This window comes from Pecten maximus, chromosome 1, assembly GCF_902652985.1.
Source record: "Pecten maximus chromosome 1, xPecMax1.1, whole genome shotgun sequence".
NCBI classification, from domain to species: domain Eukaryota; kingdom Metazoa; phylum Mollusca; class Bivalvia; order Pectinida; family Pectinidae; genus Pecten; species Pecten maximus.
In genome coordinates, this window is record NC_047015.1 from 51450354 (window position 1) to 51475176 (window position 24823).

Genomic DNA, 24823 nt, shown 5'->3' on the forward strand with positions numbered 1-24823 from the left:
TGTAAAGTTTTTAGTTCTTTTTATTCGTGTGTGATATGTTTCAAGGACATGCATTGTTATAGAGCCAAAACAAGAATATTGCAGGTGAAAATGTTTATGTTACTGGTGGATAAATTCTGCTTTAGTCCTGATCTGTGTATAGTTCTGTATGGTTCTCCGCCTCGAAGCCTGCCACAGTTGGGCCTAGTTTTAAATCAATCAATCAAGTGATCGGAACAGGTATGTAGTTGTAAACAGAGGCAAAGATAAGGCATTTAAATGCGTAGAGTAGACTGGTATGTATGGTAGGTATATATAAGTCTGTATACACCTGTATGGTACTTACCTGTATATATCTTTGAGTGGCCTGTAAACTTGAACCATATTTGTACCTGTCACACGTATGTCAATTGTCACTACTGTTTCTATATTGACACTTTCACAGTGTTTGTGTAGAAATTGGATTTTGCCAGCTTGAAAGGTGCAATTTCGTACTCAGTGATTTTTGAAGAAGAATATTCATACAATTTAATACTTTGCATGATATTTGACGGCCTGATGTGTGAGATTTAATTGGTTAATGATACCGATTGGTGTGTTACAGGGTGTGTGGATCAGGCTAAACTCCCAACACCAGTGCTCCGGCCATTCACTCAACAGTATAAATATGTAAGTATAGAATTTTTCTACAGACATTTTTTAAATGTCAAAAATGTTTGCAATACCATTTTCTTTTGCAATGTTGCATGAAATCAATGTTTTGATAGAGGACAAATCACAATGAAATAAAGCAATCTTGTGATGTGGAAATGGTTTGTCGATGGCACAAATCTGCCATATATTTAATATATTCAAAGGGATATATTGATTATTCTGTATTCATCCTCATCTTTATAGAAATACTGCGGCATTCACTTCTGCAGATCTTCCATCGATCACCTAATACATAAATAAAAAAATCCATAACATTGATCTTCATGTTAATTCATCCGTGTGGGAAGAATTTGTCCCGACGTACGTGTTACTTCCTGTGAATTTATGAAGGAGCCTGACCGAGTTGATTGATATAAACATGTACATTATGTAAGCGAAACTGTCTTACGGGTAGCAGAGTGTCCTTTGAACCTGACACCATGCATACCAGACATGGTGTCAGGGCCAGAGGAAACTCGGGCTACCTTACAGGCCAAACACTGGTGGGTGAGTTAGCTCAAATGATTTGTCTTGTTTTCTGAGGTCCTAGGTTTTTAGTTCTGATCTGGTTGCTGGCTGTTTTCTCTCCTCTATTACATTTTGTACCTAACATGTGCATTATTGCAACCAGGGCAAAATTTCATCAATGTTCGTTAATTCAAGGAAATCCCTTAATTATATTGAAATTTCCTATGGGAAAGCTTTACAGAATTCTAGGAAGGTTCCCTAACTAAGTCTTTTTTCCTGAAATTCTGTTATACTTTTGTATGGAAAATTTTGATATTTAAGAATCGTTGATGGAACTTAGGCCAGGTACCAACTAGAGATGGTATAGGCCTGTGTTGTGTGTGTCTCTGGGCCAGGTACCAACTAGAGATGGTATAGGCCTGTGTTGTGTGTGTCTCTAGGCCAGGTACCAACTAGAGATGATTTAGGCCTGTCTTGTGTGTGTCTCTAGGCCAGGTACCAACTAGAGATGATTTAGGCCTGTCTTGTGTGTGTCTCTGGGGTGGAAGAATTTGTTGAAGCAGGAAAGGGTGTAGCTTAATTCTACAGGGCTCCCAGCAGTACATTCAGATGTTCAGGCCAGGTGATGTAGCACATGGTTAATAAAGTCTTGGATTGGGTTTTGTCACTCTCTTTCTTTATAGTGCTACCTCACTGAATCATACTGCTGAAGACAGCCAGCAGGACACCCCACCCGGTCACATTATATATAACAATGCAGACCAACTACTGTCACCCTAGAATGAAGAAGTCATAAATATCTTCCTAAATGTCAAAAAAATAATACTGTATTTGGTAAGGTAAGTTGTCAGTATAGGCCCTGGGCTGCCCGGAATCTGGTCAGGCTGCCAGAATGTCCAGAACAGCAAATATTTGGGCTGCCATTATTTTCAGCAAAATGCATGTTTATTGCCTAAGTTTTCCTCATTTAAAAAATTATTTTCAAAACCTTTTAAGGAAACTTGGAGTAAGATCTAATATTTTAAGCTTAGAATGAACCAGAGTGCAGGAAATTGCATCTAAAATTCTAAAATCTAAAAACTTTTTCCAGGGTTTGGGGGTCGAGGACAATTGCCCCCAAACCCTCCCAGAAGGACTACACTTATGTCTGGATGCGTAGGACAGCCTGGGCTGCCTCATTTCAAAACCTGGCAGCCCAGTGGTGTGTCAAGTCGATGAAGTTGTCAACCCCTGTGTACCTTAGCCAATGTTATCAGTTATGTGCTAGGCCTAGGGATAAGGACAGCTATATTAATTTAACAAGAATGTCTCACAAACTAGCATTAGATACATAGGATCTACGATATATACCCACAAAAACACCATATGTTATATTTGATACAGCTATATAATTTGTTATAAAAAAGTCTGAAATTTTCTTTTACTTTGTTATTTTTTTTGTATCTAATTTTAGAAATGAGATTTTTGTTTGTGTTGATAATCGGTTGGTAATTATCATCAGTACCATAATATTGATTTGTTGAGAAACAGTTGTAACATGAAAGAGAGTATAGTGCGCCTCCACCGGGGATTGAACCATCGACCCTCGGCTTACTGGTCCGCCGCTCTACCGACTGAGCTGAAGGGAAATTACCCCTAGTACGAAGCTAGAAGGCGACCATATATGTACAATTAAAACCTGCCTCACTATACTCCCTTCTTTCAAATGTGTTTGCCCCTGAACACACAACCCAGGTTCTATCTCCAACGAAGCCTCTCATTCTCCTCTAGCTTACACTTGGAGTGGTCAACGGCACCAAATGTAACAGGAAAGAGAGTAGTGTGCCTACATTGGGGATTGAACCCGTGACCCTCGGCTTACTGGTCCGCCGTTCTACCGACTGAGCTAAAGGGAAATTCCCCTTAGCGCGAAGCTAGAAGGCGACCATATCACTATGTACAATTATTATTAGTAAGGCCTGACCACACATCAGTTTTACTCATGCAGGTACTCGGGTTTCTTATAATTCCCACATTAAGACCCCTCGATCACACGCTTCCATCTGGCCAACATGCATGATTAAAGTAAGTTTATGTTATGGGGCCGCGGTGGCCGAGTGGTTAAGGTGTCCCGACGCTTTAACACTAGCCCTCCACCTCTGGGTTGCGAGTTCGAAACCTACGTGGGGCAGTTGCCAGGTACTGACCGTAGGCCGGTGGTTTTTCTCCGGGTACTCCGGCTTTCCTCCACCGCAAAAAAATGTCCTTAAATGACCCTGGCTGTTAATAGGACGTTAAACAAAAACAAACCAAATTATGGAAGTTGTTTCAAAATTGTTGTATAATAAATAAGGTTTACAATCATCAATATCTCTTTAATTGTGATTATTAAAATGAAAACAAAACAATGTTAAGGTATTTTTTAATTCATTTATTCAACTTGAAAGTCATTTTCCTGAAAACTCTATATATATTTTTCATGTGAATATCGTAGGTCCTATGACTTTAAATTATAAATTGTGTTGTGTTTTGCAATATTCACTGATCCTACTTAAACAATTCATACATACATGTATATATAGTTACTAGTTTAGGATCATCATTGGCAGACTTGATCTTATTTTCCAATAGCTATGTTAGAAGAAGACTCTTGGATATAATAATGCTACAGTTCATTAATTTGTATTATCTTGATTATATCCATGTAAACAACACCAAACCTTTACTAGTTAATTAAAAATTAATGATTACAAATTGATTTTCCCTTACACTGTACATGAATGTGCATGTATTCAACATTAGACAAAATAATATACCGTATTTTACCTAATACTAGCACCCCAAACCTTTATCGGGAAAAGACTTGTGTGGATCATCAGGCAGCACTAATTGAAACATATGAAGTGTCCCTTGACTTAACGATCTGTTAATATTATCTTCAACCTTTTACCAGACTCTGGTTGTTTTTGCTATACAAATATAATAATTATGTAAATAAAAAAAGTGTTATTTTTCCAACCCAGATTTCACATGGAGACTTTTTCCTGTTCATGGATTTATTTTAATGCATACCCCTTTTCTTGTTTTTGTAAATGTACACTTATTAGGTCAAATACGGTATTCCTTGCCTACAGGCATGTGAAGCACTCTGGGAATGTCAGACTTTCATTAACCCAGAACATTACATTTACCGTAATTATCCAAACCATTTGTCATATCTCTCATAATAATAAATGCGTCTTGTTCTTTTTATGATCACAACATCCCATCTCTTTACAATTATTTGAGATCTTATATTCAAGTTATTATATGTTAATGAGAATTTTTTCTCCAGATATTTTAGTTATAAGTGTCTGGGGTCATTATTGAGTTGAATATGGTAAAAATGTATTTATTAAATGTGGGGTATATAGAAGGCATAATTCATTTTTCTATTGAATAAACCCACAACCTCATGATTGATGTTTGGTGTATAAATTACATTTCTTTTCAATATTTTCAAAAGCCCAGGCTTTAAATGCTTGTAGACTATGCTAACAACAGAATGAATAAATTTCTGATTGTCCTTGTATGAATTCCACGGTCGGTGTGCTAGGCCTAGTACGGACGAGTAACCCTTCTGACAATCAAGTCGGATGTGTATTGTATAGATGTTATTGTTATTTATATGAATAGCTGAACTGTTATGATGTACTATTATCATATGAAGAAATATGCTGTCAGCCAATTAATGTCAAAAAGTCAAAGGTTGAATCACAATTGCAACCAAACAAAAAATTGATACATGCATGTAATATTATAGTTGAGATTTAAGGTCCTTCCCCTTGTCAATGTTTTGCTTTGTTTTTATGTGATATACTCTGCAATGTTCAATTTTGAGACTGCATAATTATGTTTTCAATATTGGTTATATACTGTGTAGATTTAATCATTAAAATGGAAAGATCTAATACATAATTCTGGTGATCCTTATTTAGCAATATGATTGAGGCATCTTTAGTCAGAATTATACCATATTTATGTACAAATAAGTCCCTTCACCAATAAGCCCCTTCACAAATAAATGCCTTCACCAAAAAGTCCCTTCACCAATAGGACCCTTCACCAATAAGTCCCTTCACCAATAGGACCCTTAGTCAATAAGTCCCTTCACAAATAGGACCTTTATATACACAAATAAGTCCCTTCACAAACAAATCCCTTCACAAACAAGTCCCTTCACCAATAAGCCCCCTGCTTCATTGTTTGCAGAAGCACGAAATTTGAAATAGCATGCTAAACATGATTCACAAAATCATCCATCCTTAAACTTTAATACATTTCTGTACTAACGTAATAAGTAACTTAATATGTAACTTTAACATTAGGGGAGGGGGCTTATGTGAGGATAAGTATGGTACTAAACTCCAACATTAGGGGGGTGAGCAAATGTGAGGATAAATATGGTACTAAACTTTAACATTAGGGGAGGGGGCTTATGTGAGGATAAATATGGTACGTAATTTTAACATTAGAGGAGGGGGCTAATGTGAGGATAAATATGATACTAAACTTCAACATTAGGGGAGGGGGCTTAATTATGTGAGGATAAATATGATACTAAACTTCAACATTAGGGGAGGGGGCTTATGTGAGGATAAATATGGTACTAAACTTCAACATTAGGAGAGGGAGCTTATGTGAGGATAAATATGGTACTAAACTTCAACATTAGGGGAGGGGATGATGTGAGGATGAATATGATAGGTGAATTATGAACTACCCTTCCCCTATTAATTTTCTAATGTACAATATTATGTAAATGTCTTTGTAATGGAACTGTGATGGGGCATCACGAAATCTTCCACATTCAGTTTGATACAAAATGAATTTGCGTAACTATGGGAGTTTTATGAAAGTAATTCCACATCTCTGAACTTTGGAAGTGTGTGCATGATTTGAAATGATTATGACTTTTTTTTTCATTTTTCAAAAATTGTTCTTGTATAGCCCAATGTGAACAAACATCCTGTTTTAAAGAGAAATTTCAGAATCATCCACCTAAAAGGTTTACCTTTCAATAAAACTACAAAAAATTGAATAAATTTCTACCTTTAAAAAATATGAAAATTGAACAGTTTTCATGTAAATGTTTTTTTTTTTCAAAATATTAAATCTACATGTTTTTAAGATCTACTGTTCAATTTTGAAAGCTTTCTCTGGAGGTTATATCATTACAAATGAATTTGTGCATTTTTAATGTATTCATATAAATGCCTGAATAGACTTGCAGATTTTGCATTGAAATCATATATGCCCGATGCTCTATGTGGAAATCCTGTCGTCGTCCAAGCAGACAAAAGTTCCTATATCATGTTATTTTATTATACTTATGCATGTCCAGTTTTACTTTCGACATCGTAAAACATGTAATTTAAACTGCAGTTTAAATGGCTGTAAGAAAAAGACATTTTAGATTTCATGAGTTCAATAAATCATTTTGGGTTGAGATATAATCATATCCAAGTTTTTATAATGATTTAGTGAAATATTGCCGCCTTTCAAGAGGACGGGGTGGGGGCTACCTCAAACTGGAAAACTTTATTAACATAACAAGCCTGCCTTTCTCTGTATAATTCTCGGTAAAGGTACGCTAATAATTCAACAGTTTGAAGTTGCTTACTGCTATGTTAGTTCTTGTAATTAACCAAAGACTCTCCTTGTGAGAAATGACAAGAGAACTCCAGTATTAGCGTCAATATCTAAAATGAATTCTCAATCTATGCTGATTTCACATGAAATTTTGCCTTTAAATTGTTTTATTTAGAGCCTCTTGTGATTTTATTAAATGCATGGCTTGTTTATTAGGAGAATACTGTACTTATATAAACCATGATGTAGTGTTTATTTAAAAGGTAAAGTTTTGGCATGTGCTCAATAACGGTATTGTTTTTGATGTAGGTATAGGTGTTAAAGTAGATTTTACCTGTAGTTTGTATTTCAGGATTAACATTGATTCCTATGGGATCCTGTATGTTACTACCTGTCACATCTATAGGGTGAAACCTGTGAAATCTGACAGATTTGGTATCGATCTAACAAATACACAGACAGTGCCAGAACACACAGGTATAGTATGAGATGTTATGACAGCATTTTGTGAGGGTTTGAGACAAGATGTCAGAATAATCAGGGTCTTCTTTGCTTAAGAATGTTCATGAAATAAATGAAAAATAATCAAGATTACAAATGTAAAACAAATTTGACAGGATGTCAACAGTGTAGTCGGGTGGCACAGTGATAACACTTGCCTTTTACCTATGTGGTTGTGATTGGATTCTACCTGGGTTTCTTCAGGGTACACCGGTTTCCTCCCAAAATAAGACCCTTCACATGCTCTAGAATGGATAAGAGAGCAATGTCAGAATACTCAGGGGTCAGATTATTCATTTAATCAGAATGCTCAAATGTCAGATTAGACAGGTCAGAATACTGAGGAGTCAGATTATACGGGGCATCAAAATACTCAAGTGTCACATTAGACATTTAATCAGAATACTCAGGGACAGATTAGACAGGATACCAGAATACTCAGTGTCAGTTTAAACACGATGTCAGAATACTAAGGGGTCAGATTAAACAGGATGTCAAAACACACAGTGGTCACATTAGACAGGATGTCATAACATACAGGGGGCAGATACGACAGGATGTCAGAACACACAGGGGTCAGATTAGACATGATGTCAGATTAATCAGGGTCAGATTGGACATGGTGTCAGAGTAGTCAGGTTCAGATTAGTCTATTTTTTCTGCATCTATAAAAATAATTTAGACTTTATACTTTGCCACATCAGGAATCACGTTCAAAAAATCATTTCTTTAGGTGTACATTTACATTTGTGATTGTAAATGATTTTATTACCTATATACATGTATATATATATAAGTAAAATATATTGTAAATACCTGTTCCTGTTGAACCCTAGATAAGGTATTTCTTTATTGTATGTTTCAGATTGAACACCTGTATCGGATAGTTTTGATGTAACAACATGCCTTTACTAGTAAATGGAAATTCTATTGGACATGTTCCAAAAAGTATCGAAGAGTTCTTTGACAGATATGATTTCAAGGTAAGTATCAATAGGACACCCTATAGTAAGAGTTTAGACTTTTATGATTACATGTGTTTAGATAACCACACTGATAGAAGTAACATTATTTAGCACTGTGACTTAATAACATTATAGTACAAGTGTATATTCTAGATCCCAGTGTACAACACCTGAAGTTAATGCAAAACTATCACAATTTAAAAAAAAACTTTGTGATGTATAGATATTCTATGTAATGTAAAGGGGTTTGCAATTATTGAGATACTAGGTATTCAAATGCAGCATTAAATATGACATATATAAGATAAAGAACCATTCAGCAACATTGGTTGTTTGAGCCAATGACTTAGTTGTTTTTGCCCTGATGACTGGAGAGGACTTGGTTGTTTGTGCCCTGAGGACTGGGGAGGATTTGGTTGTTTGTGCCCTGAGGACTGGAGAGGACTTGGTTGTTTGTGCCCTGAGGACTGGAGAGGACTTGATTGCTTGTGCCCTGAGGACTGGGGGGGATTGGGTTGTTTTTGCCCTGATGACTGGGGAGAATATGGTTGTTTATGCCCTGAGGACTTGGTTGTTTGTGCCCTGAGGACCTGGTTGTTTGTGCCCTGAGGACCTGGTTGTTTGTGCCCTGAGGACTGGGGAGGACTGGGACAACATGGTTGTTTATGCCCTGAGGACTGGGGAGAATTTGGCTGTTTGTGTCCTGATGACTGGGGAGGATTTGGTTGTTTGTGCCCTGATGACTGGAGAGGACTTGGTTGTTTGTGCCCTGATGACTGGGGATAATTTGGTTGTTTATGCCCTGAGGACCTTGTTGTTTGTGTCCTAAGGACTTGGTTGTTTGTGCCCTGAGGACTGGAGAGGACTTGGTTGTTTGTGCCCTGAGGACTGGGGAGGACTTGATTGTTTGTGCCCTTAGGACTGGGGAGGACTTGGTTGTTTGTGCCCTGAGGACAGGGGAGGACTTGGTTGTTTGTGCCCTGATGACTGGGGAGAATTTGGTTGTTTGTGCCCCGAGGACTGTGGATGATTTGGTTGTTTGTGCCCTGAGGACTGGGGAGAACTTCGTTGTTTGTGCCCTGAGAACTGGGGAGGACTTGATTGTTTGTGCCCTGAGGAATGGGGAGAATTTGGTTGTTTGTGCCCTGAGGAATGTGGAGAATTTGGTTGTTTATGCCCTGAGGACCTGGTTGTTTGTGCCCTGAGGACTGGGGAGGACTTGATTGTTTGTGCCCTGAGGACTGGGGAGGACTTGGTTGTTTGTGCCCTGATGACTGGGGAGGATTTGGTTGTTTGTGCCCTGATGACTGGAGAGGACTTGATTGTTTGTGTCCTGAGGACTGGGGAGGATTTGGTTGTTTGTGTCCTGAGGACTGGGGAGGACTTGGTTGTTTGTGCCCTGATGACTGGAGAGGACTTGATTGTTTGTGTCCTGAGGAATGGGGAGGACTTGATTGTTTGTGTCCTGAGGACTGGGGAGGATTTGGTTGTTTGTGTCCTGAGGACTGGGGAGGACTTGGTTGTTTGTGAAAATCTTCACCAGAGGGGTGGTTGAGGGGCAGGAGGTATGAGTTGGATGACAAATCTAGTTTCATTTGGTATTTACATCTGTTATTTAGTCAAAATTGCCTGAGGTCTTTTCACATCAAGCATATTTAATCTTGAAAAATTGACCTTTATTTTGGGAATTTTCACAAGATTTTCTTTAGAGGAATGGGTCCTTCTAATGGACCCAGATTTTATTGTAGGAAACTCCCTGATGGAGTACCATTACATGGGAAAGCATATATCACCTTACTAGCTCAATGGTAGGATGTCTGCTTAGAGAGTAAGAGTCACTAGTTTAAGAATGAGCAAGGTATATATTCTTCATAACAAAATATATTAATATTACGAATATGTTGTGGTGAGCTATAAGCCGATGAAATGTTATATAGAAATTACAGACTACTGTATATAAATAATTAGATAATCCCCTTTTGGCTGTTAGGCAAATTATATGGCTTATAAATAACTCGCTGATCATTGACAGTAGAATTACGAGGGGAGTAGGGGCTGTAATTAGATTTGAGGATTTACAAGTGTGACAATAATAGGCAAGTCTAGTTTTAAAATTTTAAGCTGGCTTAAGATATTGACGACAGTCTAAGAGTGGTCTGTTAACTCAACCCTGGAGAATATATATTTATGATATAATATATTATCATAGTACTAAACAGATGTATTGCAATAAGTGTATTGAGATTTGTCCTTATTTATATTTCCTGGCGCCGGCTAACAAAGACATCCACTAAACTGTCAGACAGAACATATGTTGGCACCGTTCATAGAGTGCTCTTCATTGGAGTATAATGGTGTTTTTTTTTTCCTGTTCATGATGAGATAAAACCTATATACCATTGCTATTCATAATCAGAGGTCAAAGGTCAAGGTCACATGGGTCATTTAACAAAATTGGTTTCATGTAGAGTAATGTTGGCACGATTCAGAAAAATACTCCATGATGATATAATAAACTTAGCAGTGTTGTGTTTCCCTTTGTAAAAGGACAAACTCTTTATTTCCTGATTCAGGTTTCAAAGGTCAAGGTCATTTTGCAGGTGTCAAAGTTCAAAGTCAGTCTATATATGTTGAGTCAGTCTACATTTCAGCTTAAACTATATGTCATATGGATGATAATTAATTTTTGTTATCTTGTTACCCCTATGAGAGGATGAACTGTGTGTATTTTAAGTGTAAGTTGTCAAATGTCAATCTTATTTTTGTCATCTGTTGTATTTATTCTAAAAAAAAACAACAACCTGGACCCATAGTGTAAGCGTTTAGTAAATTCAAGTTTGGGGAGCGTTTGTCAAAAAACGTAAAGCTTATGTACATCAGTACTGCTTTAAAATTCATGGTTTTGGCTAACTGAAAAGATTACCGGGGATCACCCTGTGGAAGGGGGCTTATTTGTGGATAAATACGGTAACATAACAGTTTTCATCATGACCATTGAAAAGCATTTGAATTTTAAATAAACTTAAGAAGGACAACAAAAATAGTGAATCAACCACTTCATACAGTGAATAAAGACCTTAAATAAAAATGGATCAAAGGTCAAAAGTTTGAATTGAGGGAATGTTCCACTTTGCTGTACCCTAATACTGAAAATTATCAGGTGGATATGTCAGAAGTTTAAATGCTCTCCTTCTTATGTCTCAAGTCCTGTATAGTATAGTGTATATGTTTTGTGTGACAGGAATGGTATATCTATGTAAGTACCAGAGATCTATTAAATACACTGGTTTTATCGACAGCTATAGAGTCTTAATGATAGCTTTCACTTAGACTTCCCTAAACGTCCATTCAGCAATTATCTATTATAAAGCTTAGACCAGTCAATAAGTTATGTGTATGATAACACAGAGAGTACATACGCTCTCAGGGGTATAATGGCTTGTGGTGATAGATTTGAAAATGTCAATATTGGACTTGAGTGGACAGTCACGGAATATACCAGAGGGTTATTTAACAATTAAACACTTGTTAGATTGTAGTTATTGTCAATATAAATGCAGTCTGGGTGACAGATAGGGCGCCATGAATATTTATCTGTCATCCATGTAGATATCATTTATAGTGACATAAAAGAATATGTCCCTTATTATCATCAATTTTCCTGCATGTTCATTTGAAAGAATTAAAGCATCTTTAAATCAAATTCCTTTCTGTGATTGATTCGCAACCAATATAACATACAGTACAAAGCCTTGCTGTGACAATGATCAATTTTGCGCCAAAATGACATCATAGTACACATTTGTTCTCATGCAATCATAATCCATGTTGTGTTTGATTCATTCGTAGCACAATTAAGGAAGCATTTCCATGGGATTGATCAAAATGGTGTAAAAAATCACGTCATAAGATTTTTACTGTCCGCTCATAGATGCAGCCCATTTTCACCAACATTTACTTGCCCACAGACCAAATTTACTGTCCCTGGCCATCGGACCTGAGAAATAAATATTTCTCCCCATGAATTTACGATTTCGTTATTGTGTCTGTATTCTCTATTGTTTTATATGATTAGTAAATAATTTTGTGACAGTAAATCTGTCAAATATGACCAATTTATGATTTAATCTTTGACTGGATAAGGGATTATTACAACGAATACATGAGAAAAAATTTAATGCTGTATATTCTGTTCTTGTTGTATTATGTAACTTTGTTTCTTTTTCTGTGGTTGTGATAAACTTCTTTGATATTTTGTGTCTTGTCAATTAAAAATGAATTATATTTAATGGGCATATAGACTTTTGACAATTGTCTGTACTATTGCTATTACTTCATTGATCATACATATATATTTCATAGTATTCCGGACTTCACACTTGACATGCCTTTTTGTACTGTGTTGGACTTAAGCCTAGTTCTCTATGTATACAAAACAGTATCAGGTGACTGCCGGCAGAGATTTGATCATAAAGTATATCCACACTTATTCTGTCGGTAATTGATTAAATTGTATTTGTACTTAGGATAGGAAACCTGATCCCTAAGATTAATAACTCGGCATTTATCTAGGTCATATTTAGGTATAATGACCGTGGAGTACGATTGTATTGCAGTGACATAATGTTTAGGGTTTTTCGCGTTCTCAAAGCAGCACAGATTACATGGAAGATCTTATCCATATATGGACTATAGACTAGAGCTGGAAGACATATTTCAGAGCTTCTCACATAGATATCGTATCTATCCACAAATTAGCCCCTGTTCACAAATAAGCCCCTCCTTCAATTTTGCATAATCTTTGATTTTACCATTCTAACAAATATCTGACAAATATTAATCAAGCACTCCCCAAACTTTAATACTAAACTTCACACAAGGGGAAGGGGCTTATTTGAGGATAAAATGACACTAAACTTTACACAAGGGGAAGGGGCTTATTTGAGGATAAAAAAGACACTAAACTTTACACAAGGGGAAGGGGCTTATTTGAGGATAAAAATGACACTAAACTTTACACAAGGGGATGGAGCTTATTTGAGGATAAAAAATGACACTAAACTTCACACAAGGGGAAGGGGCTTATTTGAGGATAAAAAATGACACTAAACTTTACACAAAGGGAAGGGGCTTATTTGAGGATGAAAAATGACACTAAACTTTACACAAGGGGAAGGGGCTTATTTGAGGATAAAAAATGACACTAAACTTTACACAAGGGGAAGGGGCTTATTTGAGAATAAAAAATGACACTAAACTTTACACAAGGGGAAGGGGCTTATTTGAGGATAAAAATGACACTAAACTTTACACAAGGGGAAGGGGCTTATTTGAGGATAAAAAATTACACTAAACTTCACACAAGGGGAAGGGGCTTATTTGAGGATAAAAATGACACTAAACTTCACACAAGGGGAAGGGGCTTATTTGAGGATAAAAAATGACACTATACTTTACACAAGGGGAAGGGGCTTATTTGAGGATAGAAAATGACACTAAACTTTACACCAGGGGAAGGGGCTTATTTGAGGATAAAATCTGACACTAAACTTTACACAAGGGGAAGGGGCTTATTTGAGGATAAAAAATGACACTAAACTTTACACCAGGGGAAGGGGCTTATTTGAGGATAAAATCTGACACTAAACTTTACACAAGGGGAAGGGGCTTATTTGAGGATAAAATCTGACACTAAACTTTACACAAGGGGAAGGGGCTTATTTGAGGATAAAATCTGACACTAAACTTTACGCAAGGGGAAGGGGCTTATTTGAGGATAAAAAATGACACTAAACTTTACGCAAGGGGAAGGGGCTTATTTGAGGATAAAAAATGACACTAAACTTTACACAAGGGGAAGGGGCTTATTTGATAATAAAAATGACACTAAACTACACACAAGGGGAGGGAGCTTATTTGAGGATAGATTGAGTACTTAACTGTATAAATAAGAATAAATATGGTACTTTATTTTACATAAGGGGATAGGGCTTATTTGAGTATAAATACAGTAGCTTGGATGCTACTTGGATGCACAACTGTTCGGTTATATTGAAAATGTGGGGATGAAACATCAGAAATATTAATGTGATGATATGTGTTGTCAAATTTTCTGTCTTTACTATTTAATGCTGCTGAAATCTTTTTCTTTACTGTACATATTTGTGTGAGGGAAGAAAAAAATTTAAAATATGTACCTTTTCTAATTTGAACTGGATTTAAAGTCATTTAACAACTGGGCTTTAAAAAGAAATCTATACGTCAGTATGTCTTAACTCAGGTGCCATAAATCTGTAGGTAAACAATAGAAATGTTTGTAAATCAACATTTTACCTATAAGATGTCAACACTTGTAACAATAGGACAGGTATTTGATCTCTGTGATCTGCGGTAGGTAATTGGTAGGACACAGGTGACGGGCACGCGTTACCAGGTTCGGAGGTTATTGTCCGAACACACAGACGAACAGATAGGGTTTGAGACAATGCCTCACAATTCCACTACATTTGTATATCAAACATTGATAATGGTTTATGACAGAGGAGCGGTGATATGACTGTTGTGTCATTTCTGGGTCTAATTGGACCTTATATCTGGCATTTCTATATAAATACAGTCATAGCATATGTGGTTGATATTCTGACCCTTCTTCAAATCTGAAGTAGTTGTGTAGTACATATATGTACATGTATAATATACTCATTATCTATTGTGTGCAAAATCATTTGTATGTGTATAGTAATAAACGTATAAAGTACATGATAGATATTAAAATTAGCATTGAATTTTTTCTTGTTATGTAAACATACTTTAATAATTAGGGTGCATTCAAATTTGGCGCATTATAGCAAATTTCAACAAATTAGCACAATGATGAATTGTCTTGAACCTTTGTCATCATGATTGTCTTGTACCTTTGTCATCATGATTGTTTTGTACCTTGGACATCCATTGTTATCATGATTGTCTTGAACCTTTGTCATCCATTGTTATCATGATTGTCTTGTACCTTTGTCATCCATTGTTATCATGATTGTCTTGTACCGTTGACATCCATTGTTATCATGATTGTCTTGTATCTTTGTCATCCATTGTTATCATGATTGTCTTGTACCTTTGTCATCATGATTGTCTTGTACCTTTGTCATCATGATTGTTTTGTACCTTGGACATCCATTGTTATCATGATTGTCTTGAACCTTTGTCATCCATTGTTATCATGATTACTTTGTACCTTTGACATCCATTGTTATCATGATTGTCTTGTACCGTTGACATCCATTGTTATCATGATTGTCTTGTATCTTTGTCATCCATTGTTATCATGATTGTCTTGTACCTTTGTCATCCATTGTTATCATGATTGTCTTGTACCTTTGTCATCCATTGTTATCATGATTGTCTTGTACCTTTGTCATCCATTGTTATCATGATTGTCTTGTACCTTTGTCATCCATTGATATCATGATTGTCTTGTACCTTTGTCATCCATTGTTATCATGATTGTCTTGTACCTTTGTCATCCATTGATATCATGATTGTCTTGTACCGTTGACATCCATTGTTATCATGATTGTCTTGTATCTTTGTCACCCATTGTTATCATGATTGCTTTGTACCTTTGTCATCCATTGTTATCATGATTGTCTTGTACCTTTGTCATCCATTGATATCATGATTGTCTTGTACCTTTGTCATCCATTGATATCATGATTGTCTTGTACCTTTGCCATCCATTGTTATCATGATTGTCTTGTACCTTTGTCATCCATTGATATCATGATTGTCTTGTACCTTTGACATCCATTGTTATCATGATTGTCTTGTACCTTTGTCATCCTTTGTTATCATGCAGGACTGACTTGACTTGAATGTATTGACGTCATAATAAGCCGTAGAAAACATTGTGAAAATTTATGTCTATATACATGTATTATGAAAATTAGACATAATTATTCAGAATGAAATAATATCTATCTGATCATTTAGAGTAAAGAATCCTGAAATGCTGTGTTTTATCTTGGTTTTGTCTTACATTACCAGGAGTCCTCTAATCGACTGTGTTGTCAAAGCTGTAAGATGTGTACACAAGATGAAGGTGTTTTATATATCGGTCAGCGAGAGATGGCGGTCACAACCCCAGAGGACGGTCAGTGAAATATTTCCTTAATTGTTTTCAGTACATGCATTTACAAATTGGATTAGAACATCCTCTGATAATCAATCAATCAATCATTCAATCAATCAATCAATCAATCAATCAATCATTCAATCAATATTTATCAATCAATCGATCAATCAAACCATTTCTTCAAAAACTTATACCAGTATTTAATGTCACAATTTCTGAAGCACTACATGAGGACGATTGTTAGATCTTGATTCTTCTTGTTTGAATAATTGACTTTAATTTTGGGAGTTATCATACTTACTTACCATCAGTACACTTCATATAACTGCAAACGAATTTGGTCTGGAACATCTTTGCACCTCTTAACCCTTTCACCCCTACTGACCATATTGGACTTCAAATGATAAATGAATGGCAGAGTTCACTAAAATTTCATAGGGTTGAAAGGATTAAGTATACTGAAGTAAAATAGGGTATATATAGGCCTTGTAGGGATTTGATTAATTATTGGAATTTTTCTTAAAATTATTCTTAGAATCATTCTCTGAATCATTCTTGGGATTACTATGCTTATAACAAACAAAATATGTGAAAGCAAATTTTTCACTAATATTGGAATTTTTTTTTATCATTTGCAGGAGTTTTCAACATTCTTGGAACGGAGGATGCCACTACATGTCACATTGTTGTCCTTCGCCACACAGGTACACAATAACATCTTCTGAGGGATCATAGACATAAATTATCTCCCTTTGGTTTTATAGGACCTTACAGAAAGCACTTGTCAAATCAGCTGACAAAGGCCACCAGACCTTGTATTGTACCTTGTTTTTAAGCCCTTGACAGAAAGTGTATGGATTAAGTATTTGATATTACCATTTGTTTGTCTCTGCATCCGTCACAGATTTACTTTAAACTTTTTAGAATTTGGAATGCTTACAGTAGGGTAACAGTGATATGATGCTAACAGTAGGGTAACAGTGATATGATGCTTACAGTAGGGTAACAGTGATATGATGCTAATATTTTGCCTGAAATATTGGGACTGGAGACATACATGTTATACAAACATACTTCTATATTTTAAAATTTTAAAGATCTAATAAGACTTTTACCTGGCTGGTTGTTGCAGGGTCGGGAGCTGTAGGCATGGCACATTTTGATGGCGCTGGTCTACCAGCGGCAGCCAAGGACCTTGTATCAAAGGTGAAGGAGTTCCCCAGTAGTGGTGGAAGGTAGGTCCTTACTGGATTGTCAAGGAATTGGGATGTGATAAAAAAAATTTGGATATCTATGCATGCATGTCAATGTCTGCACTAAACAATAGTCGGGTGGCGGATGACAGTTGTCAAACTGTCAAACATGCTGTGTGCGTTGTGTGTTGTGCATTATGTGTTTTGCATCCGTAAAAAAATTACATTTTCAACTTTTTCTCAGAAACCCCTCGACCAATTTCAATGAAATTTTGCAGAATTCTTCCATGGCCAAAGGTCAACCAAAATTATAAACTACATATATGTATATGGTACCCAGTTTGTTGGTATGCATGTGTTGGTACAGTTAACTGAAAATTAAAAATTAACCAAATACTCGATATTTCAAGAGCACTGCTCACTCTTTCAAATCGAGAATGTTTCTGCTCATCACCAAGGAAGCTCCATTATTGATCAAAGTCATGGCAATTCATTTTGTATATCATTCCAGACTGGAGCTGCACCTGGTAGGCGGGTTCTGTGATGACAGGGGTCTCTCTGCTGAGTTGTCCATCAAAACACTGAGTAAGTCATTATATTGTCCAGTACATTATGATGTCATTATATACAATGTAAATGTCTTGCAATGATGTCCGAGTTGATTTGGTTGAAAATGGAGTGAGTTGGTTTTGTTGAGGTAATTTGATTTGTGGTATGAAAACTAAATATGGATATTGTTCATTGAATCAGTTTTTAGGTCACATATGAGACCAAAATGTGTAAAAGAAAACTCCCTAGAGTGAATTCTGAGATTTCCAATTCACAACAATATAATGATGTCATTATTACTAAGTCCATTATTATGATGTTATAGCTTAATGGATCAGCTTTCTTAACCTACCTGATTGTAAGGACAGATTTTTCTCTTACCCTGGACAGGGATATCCACGATTTAATTAGTGAGAGATTTTCTTCTCTCACTTTAGGGTTAAGACAAACTGTATAATTATGTTCTTTTCAATAATTATATGATCTTGAAACATCAATATTGTCTTGCATCAATGTAACATCTGTACTAGATACATATATTATGAGAGTAAACCGGAAAATTAGGAGACAAATAATGAATTACCCCTATGGGAATGAGACAGGAAATCTGAACCCTCGGGGTAAGATTTTTAAGCTGCCAAACATTGAGCAAGCCTCATGTTTTGCAACTGAAAAATCCCCCTCAAGTTGAGATCCCCCCTTTCTCACTCACAAGCGGGTTAAAGATATCCTATTAAGGTATCCCATTTGTTTCCATGGCAACCACAGGATAACATTGTGAAGTATGGGAGAATAAGCAATTTTGATTTGTCTGTTTCAGATGCATTCCATGCCGTGGAGGATGATATCTATTTAGAAACTTGCTGCATCACAGGTACATTTTTTATAATTCCAAAATATCTGGTTTTGCATATCTATTTTTAAATAGTTAAACAACCTGTCTAAACTGTATCCTGAATAATTCAAGAACCTGTGTAAAATGGACCACAAGCCTGTCTGTGTTTTGTTAATCTATGTTAATGTGCATTGAATTAAACTGATTTGTTGAGATTCAAACCTTTAATAATACACTGTATATAAAATCGCTGGGCATGAAGTGTAATAGGCAATCATGCTGGCAGATTTAGTCCTGTCTGGGAATTTGGTCCCTAGATATGCTGTAAACGTTTCAGTCTATTGGACATTTGTAGTGTATAGAAATTATACTGATATTTAATGCTTGTTTTAATTGCAGTTTTGAATAATATCAAAAAGAAGAATGTTCCCTTTCCAAATATATATGGAGTTGGTAAGTAGATTCATCAAGTTCATTGTACATACAAAGTCCCAATACTTTTATCAAATATGTATGTTCATTGGTTGAAAAATGAGATCCGACTTATATTGATTATAATGTAATCAAATTTTAGTGTGTATTAAATGTGATTGATATTTGAATGATTTGTCAATATTTCTATATTCTATGATACCCCTTGTAAACGAAGTATTAGCTGTACTTTGATTGGCTATCTCAGTGCCTGATGATTGGTTATCTCTGTGCCTGATGATTGGCTATCTCTACATTTTGTATACCTGATGATTGGCTATCTCTATGCCTGATGATTGGCTATCTCTGTGCCAGATGATTGGCTATCTAGCTATCTCAGTGCCTGATGATTGGCTATCTCTATACCTGATGATTTGCTATCTCAGTGCCTGATGATTTGCTATCTCCGTGCCTGATGATTGGCTATCTCCGTGCCTGATGATTGGCTATCTCCGTGCCTGATGATTGGCCTAGCTTTGCCTGGCTTATTTAAAGTTAATTGTTTCAGTTTTTAGCCTTGTGACTTTGTATGTTTATATTTGTCTGAGGAGTGACTGTTGATTGTTTAGTGTTGATTGTTTAGTGTTGATTGTTTACTGTTGATTGTTTACAGCTGTAAACATTAAGACAGGGGAGATATGTAAAGCGAGCTTCTCTGATCATGGTCCAGACCAACCACTGAGGAGTGCTCGACACTTCACAGGAGCTGAGGAGGTGTGATACTACCTATAAATTGTCCTTTGTCATTGCTTTTCTGCAAATTTCAGTTGGATTGTTTTTTTATGCGAACTGATTACCTACAATATCATTTTCATTTTGGTACCAATTTCATTTCATTTTACAAATATTTTATTGAAAAAAAAAATCAATTGGTACTAAGTAATATCTTTATGAGCCCTCTCTGTTCCTTGTACCAGTGAAACACCTGGAATAACATTATACATCAAATATTTAATAAAATTTTAAATTATAATAATTCTCTTTAGAATATATTATTCATTTATGCATTTTGTTATAGGTCCTCAACATTTATGATCCAAAAGACAACATTCTCACCATTGGTCCCTTTAATTATTCAACTATGGACGAAATCGATCTTCTTTGCGGTCTGCCGAAACCTTTCATCCGAGAGGTAATTGCATTGTTTTAAATAACAAACAGAATTTTCTACATTTGTTTTGGATTTTATTTTTTTGATATTTATATTGTATCCATGTTAAAACTCTGCTCATTTTGTTTCTTAAAAAATTATAATTAACAACCCTTTTTAGAAAAATGAATTTATTAGTGCTTTCCTCTTTGAATAAACGTGTATACTTCTTCATGTCAATTACTTATATAAAATCTATGAAAGAAGAAAAAAAAAACATTTCAAATTTACTGCAGAAGTTACCATTATTTATTACAAAAGAGGAAAAAATAATTGAAAATTACTGCAGAAATTTCCATACAATGTAATTTATTTAAATAGAGGGAAAAAATAATTGAAAATTACTGCAGAAATTTCCATACAATGTAATTTATTTAAATAGAGGGAAAAAATAATTCAAAATTACTGCAGAAATTAAAGTAATTTTCTTATCCAGCAATAAGCCAATTTTTATCTATTACAGTTCATAAATTTACCAACAAATACAATTTTACTGTCCTGTTATAAGCCAATCTGCCTCATTCATATTACAGAAATTTTTTTATTGGTCTCCTGGGCAATAATTATCTCTTAAAACGATAAGATACTGTCCTGACTTTCATTAATATTTCTTAAGTTAATTCCTTTTTTAAATGAACATTATTATTCATATGTCACTAAACTTAAACTTTTTCACAGGAGACCATTACAGAATTTAAGGAAAGTTCATTACGTAAAGATATTTTCTTTTTTTCTAATAATGCTTTCTTGCAGAATATTTGAAGTAAGAGAATTTCATTTAGTTAATGAATGTTGTAGAATCTGGAGTCTATTTTTGTTTGGCATTTTCCCACAACACTACATACTGCAAAAATAAGTTTTCAACATATAACTACACAATTTTAGATTTAAATTGATAATTATATCCTTTTTTAGCATCTCTCCACCTCCCCAGAACAGGAACCTTTGTACTTTGAGGACCAGGTGAGGGCAGCTCTGATACAGATTAAGGAACATCCTGAGCCTCTCAAGACAGTGTTTAAAGATGGCAAACCTCACTGTTATAAATTGGAGAACAAAAAGTGGAAACCTGTGTCCAAGTCGTGATAGGAGTATAGTATGTGTGTATTTATTATTGATAATGACTGTTATTTCTACCATAAAAAAATCAGGCACATTAGAGTTATCTCCCCTGTTTTTTCCACAAAATGGCCATAGTGTAACATATCAAGGAAAATAGTACTATACTTATTTTTATTGTAGTTATATTGTTGAGCTTTTTCTGCTATCTAAAACGAACCAAGTTATGGTAAATTCTAAGTATACATAATGGCAAAACTCAGTATATCATGATGAATATGTGGAACTTGGAAAAAAAATTGTCTCTGTTGAAATATTGCATGCGTTTACCCAAGTGGAACTTTATCATGAACCTGATCATTGTATCTAGTTGCTGTTACTGAAACAGTTAAAGGAAATTTCTATTTATTACAATTGGTAAAGGATTTGACTAGTTATATGTTTTATTCTCTGATTGATTCCTATTGGAGACATGTGGGCCATGTTGATTTCATTGTAGTTTAATTACAGGATCATGATTATACCTGGAATCTTGTCAATCTGGAAATTCATATATACATCATGTATATAGTTATTAATCCAATTTTCCAGATCAAAAGTTCCTCTTTATTATAAGTATGAATGGTATCACCTCCAACATTTGAAACAACATATGATAACATTTCATTTTAAAATCCTTTTTGCCTTGATGCATTTTGTTGTTGTTGTTGTTGTTGTTGTTGTTGTAAGCATAGAATATCAATTTAGGTCTCTCAAAATTTTGAGTTGTATGAGGAACAAGATATTTATTAATGTGTGCCTTTTTTCTGCTGTTGAATCCTCCCTCCCCTTTCAGGTTTGTTGAAAGATCAATATTATTCCTACATTCCTATACATCTTGAATTTAGTTTCTTTTTCAAGTACGTAGTTCAAACAACAAAAATAAAATGGGGAAGTATTTATTCACATTGTTTATCCGTCCTGCAGTATTTTTCTCACTACTGCTCTTTAATTTGTTAGTTTAGTGAGAAAATAACAAAATGTTATGCATCTCAGTAGAAAAAATATCATGATAGCCTTTCTTTAATTGCAAAAGATTTGACAAAATATGCTGTATGTAAGCTTTTAGCGCTGAAATAGTGGTTCTGCCTATAAGTAACCTATGCTCCCCAGGGAGTTGAGAAAGACATCGGCTGGATGCAAAGGCCGGATGACCACGGATAATGATTTGTGAACTGCTTTTAGATGGCTATGTTGCTGTGTATAAAATTAAATTATTAGCAGTATTACCTCTGGTAATTCACTGTTGAATGTGTAATAAATTTATGACCTCAAATTGTGTGTTGAAAGTTCATATAAGTCAGTTGAAAAATGATTATATAAGAATGGTTTATTCCATCAAAAAAAAAAAAAGGATTTTTTTTTCAACAATTGAATGTGCATGTACATTTTTGTGTTGGGCCATCTTGGTTTATTAAATTAGTCCCTTACAGCTGAAAATGGGGAAACTATTTCCTCTCTCTGTCTTGTATGTATATATGTATGTTACGCCAATGTTTGTCCGTGCTCTAGCGGCTCCATTCCTTGAGAGATTTTGATTGACATTCACAATGATAAAGAACCATAATATCGCTGGCAAGTTTAAGTTTCAGGTTTTTTGGGTCAAGGTCAAAGTCCCTGTTGCTATTTTTATTGGGGGCTGGAAGGGAGCATGTATTGCTTAGTTATACCCATTATGCTTGTTTGATTATTAAGATTTTTATCATTGTCATAATTTTATTGTAAATATCTGATTTAACAATTAAAATCAAAATATTAATATGTTCACAGTTCAATTCTTTATATGTATCATGTAACTCTTTAATTTATTTATTTTACATTTTAATCGCTGTGTGTAATGAAAGGACACATTCTTTATAAGATGTGATGGTTTGATTGTAAGATAATTAAGAAATAAAGAAATATTTACTTAATTTTATGTAGTTTTTTAGACATTAAAGCTAACTGGATCCTGAATCTGTTCTTACATACCTGTTCACCTTTTCTTGAAAATTGACACTACATTTTGTTTAATCTTAAAACTCTGTATTCGTTACTTCTTACGCAATCATTGTTTTCTGGGTAGAAGAGAAGTTTTTTTTTGTTGTTTAAATATTATTTTTTTATGAATCTTTTTGTTACAAATAATTACAAATGCTACATTTGTATATCAAACACCTGCCCCATCTACTGCCAAATTGACAGTAAAGTAAGGGCTAATATATAATATCATTTTTTGAAAGATATAGATGTTTCTGTGTTGTTTTTAACTCGGATGAAGTTGAACTCTTTTAGCAGATGTTAATATTGTTATGATTTTAGATAAACATAATATTATGTAGCAGAATCTTCATACATAAGGAATTACCTGCTTGAGTGTAGTTTTGTGTTGAAACCATAACTTTTTGCAAAATACGCTGTAAATGATTGGCCCATTTGTTAGAATTTTAAAGAAAAATCAATATTTGTGTAAATTAAAACCTGTAAAATAAAAAGCCCATTCTTTCTTGACTAAAGAACTTTTTTTCTGAAACTCACTGGGTAATTTTACCTGAAACTGGGCAATTTGACCTAGAAATTATATGAATTGGCCTGAACTGACACTGATGTTTTTGCCTGTGTTCATAATAAATCAAAACCTTGTCCAAACTAAAACATTCAACCAGTTTGTCAGCTAACAATGGGTCCTATCATCCAAAATTCAACGGGAAACATTTCGATTTTCAGCAAATGGAGAGTCATCCAAAATTCCAGGGGGAAAGTTTTTCTGCAAATAGAGGGTCATCCAAAATTCCAGGGGAAACGTTCATATGGTTTCTATGATGATAATTAATTAAGGTTTTAAGCCTTTGGATTTCAAATATGAGAGTTCTATTTGAATCCATGCTGTATGTGATAAGTGATGATGAAAAGCTGGTCCTAGCCAGTGATTGACAGTAAGATGAATAGTGCTTAGTGTCCTGTTGAACAAGGCATGAGGAGAATGCTGCTGTATGTGATAATTATACAAGTTTATAACAATTCATTGTTGTGAATTAAATACTTTATCAACATTATCAGTCTTTTTGCTTTAATATATATATGGTCTAGTTAGTAATAATGACGGTATGGTCCAATATAGGTACTGGATCCTAACAAACAGATGTTCTTCGGATGCGTATTACTAGAAATAGATAATTGGTCAAGTAGTAATAACGACAG

At 35.0% G+C, this 24823-nt stretch overlaps 1 protein-coding gene across 1 annotated transcript; it reads left to right on the forward strand.

Moving 5' to 3' along the window:
- Window positions 1-326: 326 nt before the first annotated feature.
- LOC117337413 (protein N-terminal asparagine amidohydrolase-like) lies at window positions 327-24678 on the forward strand. Its single transcript, XM_033898395.1, has 12 exons — window positions 327-460; window positions 584-648; window positions 8117-8234; window positions 16260-16365; window positions 16986-17051; window positions 17480-17582; window positions 18052-18125; window positions 18910-18963; window positions 19324-19377; window positions 20009-20109; window positions 20414-20527; window positions 21461-24678. The coding sequence occupies exons 3-12, from the start codon at window positions 8154-8156 to the stop codon at window positions 21629-21631; spliced, it is 924 nt and encodes a 307-aa protein (XP_033754286.1). The 5' UTR covers window positions 327-460; window positions 584-648; window positions 8117-8153; the 3' UTR covers window positions 21632-24678.
- The last annotated feature ends 145 nt before the right edge of the window (window positions 24679-24823 follow it).